This window comes from Phaseolus vulgaris, chromosome 1, assembly GCF_000499845.2.
Source record: "Phaseolus vulgaris cultivar G19833 chromosome 1, P. vulgaris v2.0, whole genome shotgun sequence".
Lineage (NCBI taxonomy): Eukaryota > Viridiplantae > Streptophyta > Magnoliopsida > Fabales > Fabaceae > Phaseolus > Phaseolus vulgaris.
This window is the reverse complement of record NC_023759.2, coordinates 49,824,990-49,837,879: the sequence shown is the minus strand read 5'-3', so window position 1 is coordinate 49,837,879 and position 12,890 is coordinate 49,824,990. Positions and strand designations below refer to the sequence as shown.

The 12,890-nt window shown below is 33.7% G+C and overlaps 2 protein-coding genes across 2 annotated transcripts; one reads left to right on the top strand and one right to left on the bottom strand.

Moving 5' to 3' along the window:
• Positions 1-501: 501 nt before the first annotated feature.
• LOC137815109 (cation/H(+) antiporter 15-like) lies at positions 502-3,587 on the bottom strand. Its single transcript, XM_068618153.1, has 3 exons — positions 3,138-3,587; positions 1,832-2,830; positions 502-1,748 (listed from the first exon to the last, which is right to left on the bottom strand). Exons 1-3 carry the CDS (start codon positions 3,375-3,377, stop codon positions 516-518), a joined length of 2,472 nt encoding a protein of 823 aa, XP_068474254.1. The 5' UTR covers positions 3,378-3,587; the 3' UTR covers positions 502-515.
• Positions 3,588-5,824: 2,237 nt separating this feature from the next.
• LOC137816117 (SNF2 domain-containing protein CLASSY 1-like) lies at positions 5,825-10,774 on the top strand. Its single transcript, XM_068619208.1, has 5 exons — positions 5,825-5,876; positions 6,095-6,348; positions 6,646-7,821; positions 8,129-8,284; positions 8,841-10,774. The coding sequence occupies exons 1-5, from the start codon at positions 5,825-5,827 to the stop codon at positions 10,734-10,736; spliced, it is 3,534 nt and encodes a 1,177-aa protein (XP_068475309.1). The 3' UTR covers positions 10,737-10,774.
• The last annotated feature ends 2,116 nt before the right edge of the window (positions 10,775-12,890 follow it).

Below are 12,890 nucleotides of genomic sequence, written 5' to 3'. Positions count from 1 at the left end.
ACAATAATTTTCTAAAAACTCAAATTTATTGTATAAATTTTTATTATGATTATAAAAATAAGGAACAAATTCTGTTGAACCAGTAATGAAAAATATCTTTCTGCTTCCAAAAGAATATGAAACATACTTTTGCACATAAATATTTATTTTCAATTTATATAATTCAAAATTATATAATATATAAATCCGTGTCTTCGTGTCTTACATTTTAGAAATTATAAGTATTTTCATGTTGGTATCCATATCGTGTCGTGCTTCATAGCTATTAAATTCAAATATTACTAAAATGCATGGATGATTATTTTCCAATCGAATATGAGCAGTGAGTACTACTGTGTTTAAAGGTTGAAAACCATAGGAGGGGTGCTGAAATATAATCTCCTATAAATATAAACAAACATTCCTTCTGCTAAATAGAAAAAAGAATGAGATACATATCTAGGGTTTTGCAGAAAAATTGAGTTGCTAATTCTAATGCCTAAAATAATTTATGCACAGGAATCCAAAATGTAGTCTTATTTAGTGTCAGAAAAACTCTTTAGAGATAAATTAGTTGAAGATATTTTATCGAGCTTGTTACTGCTAGTTAGCTTGACCCCTCCACACTGTGTCACCAGAACGGGAATCATCCCTATGCAAAACTCCGTTGAAGAGAGCATATCACCCAATATTCCCAACACAGCAGCATTCTCTATGAACGTTGCCATTTCCTCTGAATCCAGAGACCCATCGTTGTGCCTTCTTCCAACCATCACAAGGTCATAGTTTCCCTCCAAACTATGCACTGCGTCCAACACCGCCACCCCATCCTCCACGAAAATCTCGTACCAAGAAACATTACCACTCCCATATTTCATGCCCTTGAACTCATCGATCAACCCCTCGTCCATCAGCATATCCTCCTCTTCCTCTTCACGTTCCTCTTTCGTCAGAACAATTTTGTTACCGTACTCTCTGTTGTTCACCACGAACCGGAACAGCGACACCCTCGTTTTCTCGCGCTCCAACATCCGCATCCCCAACGCCAACGCTTCCCTGTCGTCGGCCCCACCTATGAAGAACACCGCCACGTTGAAAACCACGTCGCTGTTGAACGTGCCCAGCCGCGAGTGCTTGTCCACCAGAATCCCCAACGTGCACGGAACATGCGCTTGAAAGCTCGCGGTCATTTTGCGGATGGATGCTGCCACGTGTCCCACGTGATTAACGTTGTCGTTTTCGGGGAAGGGGATGAGGATGAAAGGCACCATCTTTTCTTCTGCGAGGGTAATGATGGCATCGTGCATGCTCTTGTAGGATGCCACGTTGACGTAGGGGCAAACCGTGACGGGTCCACTTGAGTTGTTGGAGTAGTTTTGGAAGGCTCGCATGATGTGGTTGGTGTTGGGATAGTTAACGGAGAGAGATTTTAGTCCATTGTTTATGGGAATGAGAATGGGTGTGCTTTTTCCTAGAAGCTCGATGAGGTGTACGGCGTAAATGGCTATGGGGCTCTCTAGCACGGGGCTGCACACCTCTATCAAAGCAGTGACGCCACGAACATTGTCTTCGTTGTGGACGCAACAAATGATGCGAAACTCTGTGTTTCTTGGAGTGCTTTGGATGGTTCTCACATGGCCTTTGTATAAGTTTGCTGTCTGTAGGATTCGAGGTCGATGCTTGTACAGTAAGTTAATCAATGGTGTAACGATCGCGGTGATAAGCGCCACACAGAACACCAGTTGACTGAATGTTTCATTATCCAACACCTACAAAAAACCTCATCAAAACACAAATTCAGATATATCATTTTTTTTCCAACCACATTACAACTCCAAGAATATGAATATACCTGGACTTTCATGAGTCTAACAAAACCTATGAGTTGAGTTATTCCCTTGATGTTCAAGGTGAGGCCAAGCAAAGTGCCATATCTAGGCTTAATGTTGTACATTAGAGAAACCAAAATACACGTCAACAACTTGGCCAAGTCTCCGGCGAAGAAGACACTCTGCAGAGTCAAAAACAAGCGCCAGTCCCTGAGCGCAGACAAATCCGTTTTCATTCCGACGTACATGAAGAAGAAGGGTAGCAGAACATGGGCGACCAGAACCTCACTCTTCTCCACAAGTGTTGTGCCCAAGGGTGGTCCACTCGGTATCACCAACCCCAAAACCAGTGGCCCCATCAGACACGATACTCCCATCATGTCTCCCACAGCCGACATCACCAGTACCATCAGAAGAATGAACACAACGTACACCTCGTTCACCGGTTTCCCCACCGGAGTTATCCTTGAAATCAGCTTCATGGTGGGTCGCATCACGAAATACATGAAACACATGAATAGGGACCAGTTTCCCAACAGGTTCATCGTAATTTTGAGATCAGATTCGTAGGCGAAGCTGTGGAAAATGATGAGGAGCCATAGTATGATGTCGTTGATCATGGAGGAGGAGAGAGCGATCTGACCGAGCTCTGTGGCTATGAGATTGAGTTCGATCAATGCATCAGAGATGACGGGGAAGTTGCTGATGGCCATTGCAACGGTTATTGAGAGGCTTGCAACGAAATCTTGTGTAGCAGATAACTCTGGACGGGTATAGAAGACGCGTAAGAATGCAATGATGACTCCAAATGAAGCGAGGAGGGGTATTACTCCGAGTCGCCACGTGCTTTTTGCGGCTCTAATAGTCATCAGAACGTCCATTTTCAGTGCCACTAAGAACAGGAAATATAGGGTTCCTGTTAACGCTGAAAACACTAGCACCGCTGATTGTCTTTCTGGGAATAGAGTTCTCCAATACGCCTTGTTGCGTCCCAGAAATGTGGGGCCCAAAATAATCCCACCCTGCACGTTTAACACACGTTTCCAAGAGCTTAAAATTTCTGTGTAATATTTGGATTATTAACGAGATTTTAAGGTATAGAACGAGTTGTTAAAGTTTGATCTTAAATCTGGTTAAAGGTCTTTAACATGTTTTTTATTCTCTGTGCCTACAACCCCTGGTATACATATATTTAATTAATAGTTACTGATATGGTGTTATGGTGACGGGTTGATCTTTGAATTTCAAGTCTTTTTTAGTGTGGGCTAGATTTATTATATCTTGCTAGAAAAAAAAAAATCATTTGGAAGGGAAATTGTTGAAGCTTACCAGAAGGTTGCAGATGAATCTGGGTGTTCTTATAGGCCTGAGAAGAAAGTAGATGGTTCTAGAGATTAAGTTGAAGGTGAAGAGTTGGAACAACGTCACAGGAAGTACAAAAGAGAATGGGCGATCCCCAATGAAAATGCCATAAGACCCCACAAATCTATCTTTTTGGAGACAAACTTCCCAATGTGCATGCGGATCCCAATAACTGGTGATTGTTACATTGCTTGCTGGATTCTCCATTATCTATGTCTATATACATATGCAACCAATGAATTAGTATTTCCTGATTCATGTGTTCGTGTTTCCACGATGAGGCAACCCAAGAAGGACAGAAAATGCAACTGTGAACAACAATTGCTGCAGCAGAGAAAAAACTAATGCAGATGGTATAGGGAAATGGAGATGTCGTAAAATCTGGCTTCAGACTTGCGCTTGGAAATCGACCTACACATTGCATGTTGAAGAACACTAAAGTATAATAATAGCATTGCATGTTGATATTTTTGCCCAAATATGATTAATTGTAGCCATATGCATGGCGAAACTAAACTTATACATATCATAGCCACCAATGTTACTTCAAAAAGTTCTATTTTAGCAAAATATATTATCTATATATGGATTCAGAGTTTCCACTTATCTACCACTAAAATTATTCTCCTACGAAATCAACAGTAAGTCAACTTTTAACTACGTTATTTTATTACTTTAATGTCTATAGGTGTATGCATGAAATATTCCCGTGATGCAATCCCATTGAGCAGAACCTTTTGTCTGTGAGTATAAGGTATGAAGCTCGAACACTTATCTTAAATGATGTGTTGATGTCGGATACTTGTATTGAACACTGACACTCGTATGACACTTGTAGGACACATATCCATGAAGTGTCTAATTCAAAAAGTATTTGTTAGATTTCTGACAATTCTAGTACGTTTCTAACACAATTTTAAAAAGGAAAAATACATTAATTTTTTAAAATCTCAAACTTATTGTATAAATTTTTATTATGATTATAAAAATAAGAAACAAATCTTTTTGAACCAGTCATGAAAAATATTTTTCTGCTCCAAAAAATAATCTGGAACACATTTGTGCACATAAATCTTTATTGTCAATTTATATAATTCATAATTATATAATATATAAAATCGTGTCTCCGTGTCCTACATTTTAGAGATTATACGTATTTTTGTTTCGTATGTGTATGTGCTACACATCAACACCAAAAAAAAATGTTGCAAAAAAAACAGATTTTTGTTTTAACATAATGAAAAAAAGACATAATTTTTCTCTTCAATTTTATGTGATTCTTATATTTTAATCCTATAAGTGTTTTTTCGGAAATCATTTCAACATTTCAAGTTTCGTTTTTAATTATTATCGTCAACTTTTTTGTAAAACCGCCAATGTGCTGATGTGATGCATTTTCAGTATAATAGCATATCAAAATTAGTAATATTATGTCTCAAAGGACTTATAAATTTTTTTTTTGTAAAGATTAAAAAAGGTATAAGGAAAAAAGTGAATAAAAATACACTAATTAAAAGGGGGATGACGTATTTTTAGTGAAAAATAAGTTTGAAATATATGACATATATAATAGTAATTTATATAATATTATTACATTTTGTTTGTACTTTGGTACAATATTGCTTTTTTGTTTAAATAATTATTACAGAATCGGATCACATATCTTTACTTACTGTTAGAGTGTAATATTCTCATTGACAACAAAGAATTAGGGACTAATTGTTTAAAATACTAATACTTTAAAGAGCTAATATTTTAATTCTTAAAAAAAACTAACATACTGTGTCAGAAATGAATATTGTCATATAATTTTTATAACAGCAGGTATGAAATTTATAAGAGCGGTAATATTAGTATATTTTCAACATTCATTATTTGATTTATCTTATTAATTTGATTTGATTTTTCTGGGAGTATCTGATTTTGCATTTTAATTCCAAATGTGCATAATCTCTCTCAAGTGAATATGGACATTACAGTTTTTATGTTTCTCTCTTCTCTTTGGGGAGCATTCTTTGTTGCAGCTTTAGTTTTAAGAGTATCTTTTAAAAGCTTATTTCAGGTATGTTTAACTCCAGTTTAGTGTGTGCAACATGTTTATAGGAGTTTGGTGGAATAATCTGGTAGGCTACATGGTAGATCATGTTAGATTATGCATTTGAAGTTTGGAATTCATGTTAACATTTGAAGTTTTTCACACTTTTTTCACATGTTGTAGAAACATACTAATGGATTTTGAATTCACCATGAACACAAGTTTCTTAAAAACAATAGTTTTTCTTTTTATCAATGCTATTTCATGTATACTTTACAAAAAAAAAATCTTAAATCAGAATTAATGTTTTTTATGTCTGTTGAACGACACACTTGTTTGATGACTGTAAAGGTTTTTTCTTTTTTGTTACTGACACACACTAAAATCATAATAGTCACCATGAAGTAATTGATTTACTAAAAACAAACCAATATGTAATATAGTCACCATGTTTTCAGACTTTGCAGAAACATGTTTAGATGAGTAAAATCTTAAATTTTGTTTGGTTTTCTTGACAGGGTTATTGCATTGTATCTTTCAAAAATATTCATTATATATATTCATCCTTCTATATCAAGAATTAGTGAGTTCAGGCAAGTCTGTCAACTTAAACTGAATGATGCATATAAGAAGAAATTCACGGCAATCAAAGCATCCATTCCATGCTTATCGTAAGTATTTCCTTATGTTTTTGTTAATCCATTATCACCATGCATGATAAATAATACAGGGGAAATAAATATCAATAGATTATTAGAGAATGGATTTTATGATAATGGACAGGTTGTAAATTCCCTGATCCTGGTGAAGAACATCTTTAATTCACAGTGAATTTTTTACTACTAGTTCTTTCCTTTTATTTGTAACAGCCTTTGATAATTTTTAACAGCCTTTGAGACATTGTTGTCTGGTTCATGGCAAGCTGTAGAGTTCATAAAAATTGAGGCAGGAACTACGAGTCTGCAATGCATAGATAATCACCATAGGACCACGGAGAAGGGCCTTTTGTCAGACCTTAGAATAAGATCAAGGAAAGCCACTTTATCTGATTGCTCCAACTTTTTAAGACGTGGGATTGACATTTGTGTTCTCTCAGCCTCTCAGAGTGGTGATACTAATTCTGATAGATTTTGTGCTGACAATGTAAGTTAAGGTTTTTTAGTTTTGGATCTCTGTTAAATTAGATTCTTCAATATGTCAGGAATATATTTTTAAATGCACTTTTTTACACAATTTTATTATTGATTGAAATTGACTGAAAATTATCATTTTCTCTCCTGTTTTGTTGATCTAAAGGATTGGTATTTGTATGCAGTTATGAGGGAATGATTTTAGCACCAGTATAACTGAGTTCATTCTGGTCTTTAATTTAAGAATTACAATATAGTCTTGAGGACATTAAAAGTCTAATCTAGTTTCTCTTTATCAATTTACTTGTAGGTGTGGCTTGATGCTAAAATAAATTCTATACAGAGAAAACACCATAATTCAGGGTGCTCATGTCTGTATTATGTAAACCTCTATGTTAATCAAGGTTCACTTGGTAGAGAGATAAGAACTCTCAGTAAGGAGGTTAAGGTAATTGGAATAAATGAAATTGCCATCCTCCAAAAGCTTGAACGTAATACTTGTGAAGACCAACACTATCGATGGGAATCATCTGAAGATTGCTCCCAAGTATTGCATACTAAATTGGTACTAGGAAAATTTTTATCTGACCTTTCATGGTTAGTTGTTACATCTGCTTTAAAGAAGGTTTCATTCTATGCAAGATCTGTGGAAAACAAGATTGTGTATCAAATTTTAGGTAGTGATGCCACCGGCTCTTCATTAAACATGCATTCTAGTATGCGTGTTGCTAATTTTGAAGTGAACGATGGCACGATGAAGCCCATTGTTACTCAAGTTGATGTATCTGACACCAATACACATGATTCCCATTATGATGAAGTGTCACCATCTTATGATGTTGAGGGCTTAAGACGATCCAAACGTATGAACATACAACCTGAACGTTACTTAGGTTGTGGTAATGTTTCTGAAATAAAGGTTGGCAATGTTCGAACTTGGCCATACAAGATCATGAAAAGGAAAGATGATGATGATGTGTGTTCTTGCCGGCAGATTTTAGTGTACAGTAGGAGGAGAAAAAAGGAATTAAAGTCTGGTGAGGCCAACCAAAATGAAAATCAAACTCGACTTGCTAGTGTTCCTCTTCTTGAAGAGAGAGATTCATTAGCCCTTGAGCATCATGACCTCAATGACAAAGGTACTAGTAGTAATGCAAATTACAGCAACCATAAGCATAAGAGGAAGAGATTTTTAGATTCTGATCCTGGATGGGAAGACTTAAATTCCAATTTAAAGTCCAACAGAAATTATAGAAGCTTAAATGCAACTGACTACAAGGAAATAATTGATTCATACTTAAAGGATATTAATAGAACTCCTACAAAAGAAGAACCAACTGTAATGGACCTGTGGAAGGAAATAACGAAATTGGAGAAAAAGAAGGAAGCAGAAATACCTCAAAGAGAGGAAGAGGAACAAATCTCTGAGATGGATATGCTGTGGAGAGAAATGGAAATGGCATTGACATCATCTCATATTGAAGAAGTAATTTATAACAATTGTTTCCCTTTTCTATGTTGCATTTCTTTAACACAACTTAAATGCAGTTTCTGAAGAAGTACTATTCATGTTATTCTATAATTAGAGTTGGAATTCACCCACTAATTTGTGTAATAAAAGTTTTCATTAAATGTCAACACATATTATTGAGATAAAATTTGTTTTCTAATAAGAAAACATCACCAATTATACTTAAGAAATTGCAACTGAATTTAGTCCTTTGATTTGTCTCTGTATAGTCTGGTTTTTTTACCTTATATTCTTAGGTTGATCGGTTTAACATTCACATCAGGGTTCAATTGGTGCCAATTTTGCTGAGAATTCGGAAGAATCTAATCACACTTGTCAACATGACTACAGACTGTATGAAGAAATTGGAATATATTGCTTCAAATGTGGCTTTGTGAAAACCGAGATAAAATATGTCACGCCACCCTTTGTAAGTCAAGTTCAAAACTTGAAATGTATGTTTTTTTTTTCTTTAATGATGATTTCAAAATGTCAGGTTTATTTTAAGTGGCTTATTTTTAGAAAGCTAAGTATTGAGTTGTTTTATTTCTCCACTATGTACAGTGCTCTTATGTGACAGCAGTTATCCTTTTGTCTTTGCAGTTTGTGATGTAAGGCATATATATATATAGCCAAACCAATATTGTTTAATATTATAGCTAATTTCCTTCTTTCTATGTTTTAGTCTTCCTAACATTTGGTAGCAGCTTTTGTGAGTGTAGCATTTGGGAATTGTAGGAATATGTTCTGAAACTGAATTGGTCTAAACTGATAATCTAATATCATTCAGGGAGGAATTGTGAGGTTTATTTTAAGTGTTTTGTTTGTTGCTTATTTTTAGAAAGTTAAGTAGTTGTTTTATTTTCCCACTATGTATAATGTTGTTATGTGGTAGCAGTTATCCCTTTGTTGTTGCAGTTTGTGATGCAAGGCATGTATATAGTCAAAACCAGTATAACCTCATGATTTGTTCAAAACATTTACAGATGAAAAAGTATTATCAAGTGAGGCAACAAGAGGAGAAGCAATGCAGTGGAAAAGAGGATGATAAAGATGATGATTTCCATCAGTTATCAAGTCGTGATGAACTAATTTCTATGGAACATGACAACGTTTGGAAGTTGATCCCTGAACTTAGAGAAAAGATGCATGTCCACCAAAAGAAAGCTTTCGAATTTCTTTGGCAAAATATTAGTGGGTCTATGGATCCAACACTAATGGATGCAGAATCCAAAAGAAGAGGGGGTTGTGTCATATCTCATTCTCCTGGATCTGGTAAAACTTTTCTCATCATTGCATTTCTCATTAGCTATTTAAAGCTATTCCCAGGGATGAAGCCTCTTGTCCTTGCTCCAACAACCACTCTTCACACTTGGCACAAAGAATTCATCAAATGGGATATTTCTGTGCCAGTGTATCTGATTCATGGGCGCAGTGAACCTCAGAAAGATGATATGCAAAATTCAACTGTTCTTCCTCATTTTCGAAATCCAAATAAAAATGTCAAGCATATTTTGAACTGCTTGGACAAGATAAAAAAGTGGCAAACACACCCAGGTGTTCTGGTCATGAGTTATACCTCATTTTTAGCATTAATGAGAGAGGGTTCAGAGTTTACACCCAGAAAGTATATGGCTAAAGCATTGAGGGAAAGATCCGGGATCCTGATACTTGATGAAGGTCACAATCCTAGAAGCACTAAATCAAGGTTGAGGAAAGTGTTGATGAAAGTACAAACAGATATAAGAATACTACTTTCTGGTACATTGTTTCAGAACAACTTCAGTGAATACTTTAACACACTTTGTTTGGCAAGACCAAAGTTTATTTACGAAGTGCTGAAAGAGTTAGACACGAATGGCAGAAGAAAAGGCAAAACAACAGAGAAGTCACGTCATTTGCTAGAGTCTCAAGCTAGAAAATTGTTCTTAGACAACATTACCAAGAAGATTGACTCAAGTAATCGACATGAGAGGATGCAAGGTCTAAACATGTTGAGAGAAATCACAAATGGTTTCATAGATATTTATGAAAGTGCAAGTTTTAACAGTGTTCCTGGCTTGAAAATGTTTACGTTGCTAATGAATACAACTGACCTGCAGAGTGAAGTTTTGATGAAACTGCACAAGAGAATGGCTGAGTGCACAGGGTACCCTCTGGAGTTAGAGCTTTTGATAACCCTTGGATCAATACATCCATGGCTGGTTAAAACAGCCTCATATGCAAATAAGTTTATGGCTTTGGACCAACTGCAGCAGCTAGAGAAATGCAAGTTAGACTTGAAGGCAGGGTCAAAAGTAAAATTTGTTATGAGCCTTGTTCTCCATGTTATGGAGAAGGAGAAAGTACTTATATTCTGTCACAATCATGCACCTGTGAAGTTATTGGTAGAGTTATTTGAGATGGTGTTCAAATGGGAAAAGGGTAGAGAAATTTTGTTGCTTAATGGGGAACAAGACCTCTTTGAACGTGGAAAAGTGATAGATAAGTTTGAAGAACCTAGAGGAGCATCAAAGGTGCTCCTTGCTTCAATCAAAGCTTGTGGTGAAGGTATTAGTTTGACATCAGCTTCAAGAGTGATTTTTCTGGACTCAGAGTGGAATCCATCGAAGACAAAGCAAGCTATTGCAAGGGCCTTTCGTCCTGGTCAGCAAAAGATGGTTTATGCATATCAGCTTTTGGCAAGAGGCACATTAGAGGAAGATAAGTACAGAAGAACCACTTGGAAAGAGTGGGTTTCTAGCATGATTTTCAGTGAGGCATTTCAGGAGAACACTTCACATTCACAAGCAAAGATGATTGAAGATGACATACTGAGGGAAATGGTTGAAGAGGACAAATCCAAATCAATTCACATGATACTCAAGAATGAAAAGGCTTCCACAAACTGAACTTACGTAAATATGAATACCCTGTTTTTACTATCTTTATCTTGTGAACAAGTATTAGAATAATAAAATGCTGACCTTTCCAAATTCTAACATGTTCTTATATAATTTCTACTAAGAAATATTTTTTAATTATTTATTCAATATGATAATAAAATTCATTACAAAATATATTCTATAATTAAAAATATTAATTGACACTAATTTATAACAAATAAAATAATTAAATATTAACTAATTTTAAAATAAAAATAATTAATCATTAGTTAGATATTATTTTTAAATAGTCATTTTTAATTTAAAATTTAAAGTAGTTAATAATTAAAATCTTAATAATTAATATTAAAGACTAATTAATATTAAAGACTAATTTAAAAATTATTTTATAAATTTTTATTAATAATAAAATTAATATAGATATAATATTTTTTTAATTTATAAAATAGTTTCTAACTTATTTTTAGTTTTATATTTTTTTAAGTTTATTATCTTTATATATATATATAACTTGAATTTTATATATAGATTTGGAGTATTCAAACATTTTATTACTATTATTTTATTAAATTTTGTATATAGATAGAGTATCCAAATATTTTGTTATGTATTATTTTTTATCGTTGATAAAATGAGTCTCTAACATATGTTTCAATATAAGAAATTTTATAATTATTTTAATTTATAGACTTTTTTTCAACTTGTTTTTATTCAATTTTTCATTAAAAATATCATTACTATCTGATAGTTTTTCAGAAAAAAAATATATATAAAAGATTCTTTTTTTGGGCTTATTAAGATTGAGTAAGATGACTAACTATAAATTATAAAGATAAACTATGTAATTATTAATTTTATTTCCACAAGTTATATAATTATATAAAAAAAATGAAAAAGTTATACGACAAGTTTCAATTATTTTCTTAAAATTTTTGTTGGTTAGTTAAAAGCGTTTAATGAATAAAGATGAAAGTAGTAGGTGTTATCATGGGAGATTATTTTATTGTTTTGGCCTTGTGCTTTCTGTTAATTTTGAAAGGATGAAGGTTAATTATTAGGTTAAGAAGAGAAAGAAAATGAAGTTGGTGAGCATTGTGGGGAAAAGATATGAAAGGAGGACCAAAAAGAAAGTTCATTAGAGAAGGAATCATTGGAAAAGTTGGAAGAGTTAACCAAAACCAAAGGTAAGAAGATAAAAAAAATGACATTTAGCAAATAAAATATATGAATGAAACTGTGGAGAAATACACAGGTTTGTTACTGGTTTTCATGTTTGACTCCCATTAAATTTAACAATTTCTAAATTTATAATAAATAATTTTTAAGAAAATAATAGTTATAATTTAATGTATTTTTTCTTTAAAAAATACGGTGTTTTCTCTAATTTTTTTATATTATAAATATTTTTATCTTTAGTGTTTGTTGGAGATCCTAACTAGAGATAAAAAAATTTCATACTATATAAGTGGGTGCAAACCTCAACTTAATGAATCGGTTTTATGAGGTTGAGTTAGACTTAAAGTCCATTTCGTAATATGGTATCAGAGTTACACACGCACGAGCGTGAGGGGTATGAGGTTGAGTTAGACTTAAAGTCCATTTCGTAATATGGTATCAGAGTTACACACGCACGAGCGTGAGGGGTGTGTTGGAGATAGATTAGAGCATATCTTTAACTTTAACATTTACATTAGAAAAATCCAAAACTACGATGATTGACCAATTTTTTTTTTCACCTAATGTTGATTAAAAATAATAAGAATTTGGAGATTACAATAAAACACAAACATATTATTATAATTGGATGGATTATGGATTATTAGGTGAAGTAATTAAGGATATTTAAATTTCAGTTCTGCATTACCCTTCACGTGCTTCTAATAATTTTATTATGGGACAATTTCTAAAACCACTTTTGGCCTGTCTCTTTTGTGTTAGGCAAAGCGATTTGGTTATAATAGCTTTATCCATTTCATTCAATTGCTACTAACTATAATCATATTATTATATTATTATGCATATCAACGGAATATTTCAGGTGACGTTCATTGCCCAATTTATGTATTTCTTGCTATAATTTTAAATGGTGTTTATCTTTCCTTCTCATCTCTGTTTATTTTTAGTTTAAAACTCTCTTCTGTTTGAAAACTTATTATATTT

Bases quoted from the DNA above. Each gene is read 5' to 3' on its own strand.
- LOC137815109 (XM_068618153.1), bottom strand. From the start codon at position 3,377: ATGGAGAATCCAGCAAGCAATGTAACAATCACCAGTTATTGGGATCCG. The intron at 2,831-3,137 runs GTAAGCTTCAAC...TTAAACGTGCAG, and splicing joins GATTCATCTGCAACCTTCTG to GGTGGGATTATTTTGGGCCC. The intron at 1,749-1,831 runs GTATATTCATAT...GGTTTTTTGTAG, and splicing joins TTAGACTCATGAAAGTCCAG to GTGTTGGATAATGAAACATT.
- LOC137816117 (XM_068619208.1), top strand. From the start codon at position 5,825: ATGCATATAAGAAGAAATTCACGGCAATCAAAGCATCCATTCCATGCT. The intron at 7,822-8,128 runs GTAATTTATAAC...CATTCACATCAG, and splicing joins CATCATCTCATATTGAAGAA to GGTTCAATTGGTGCCAATTT. The intron at 8,285-8,840 runs GTTCAAAACTTG...CAGATGAAAAAG, and splicing joins CGCCACCCTTTGTAAGTCAA to TATTATCAAGTGAGGCAACA.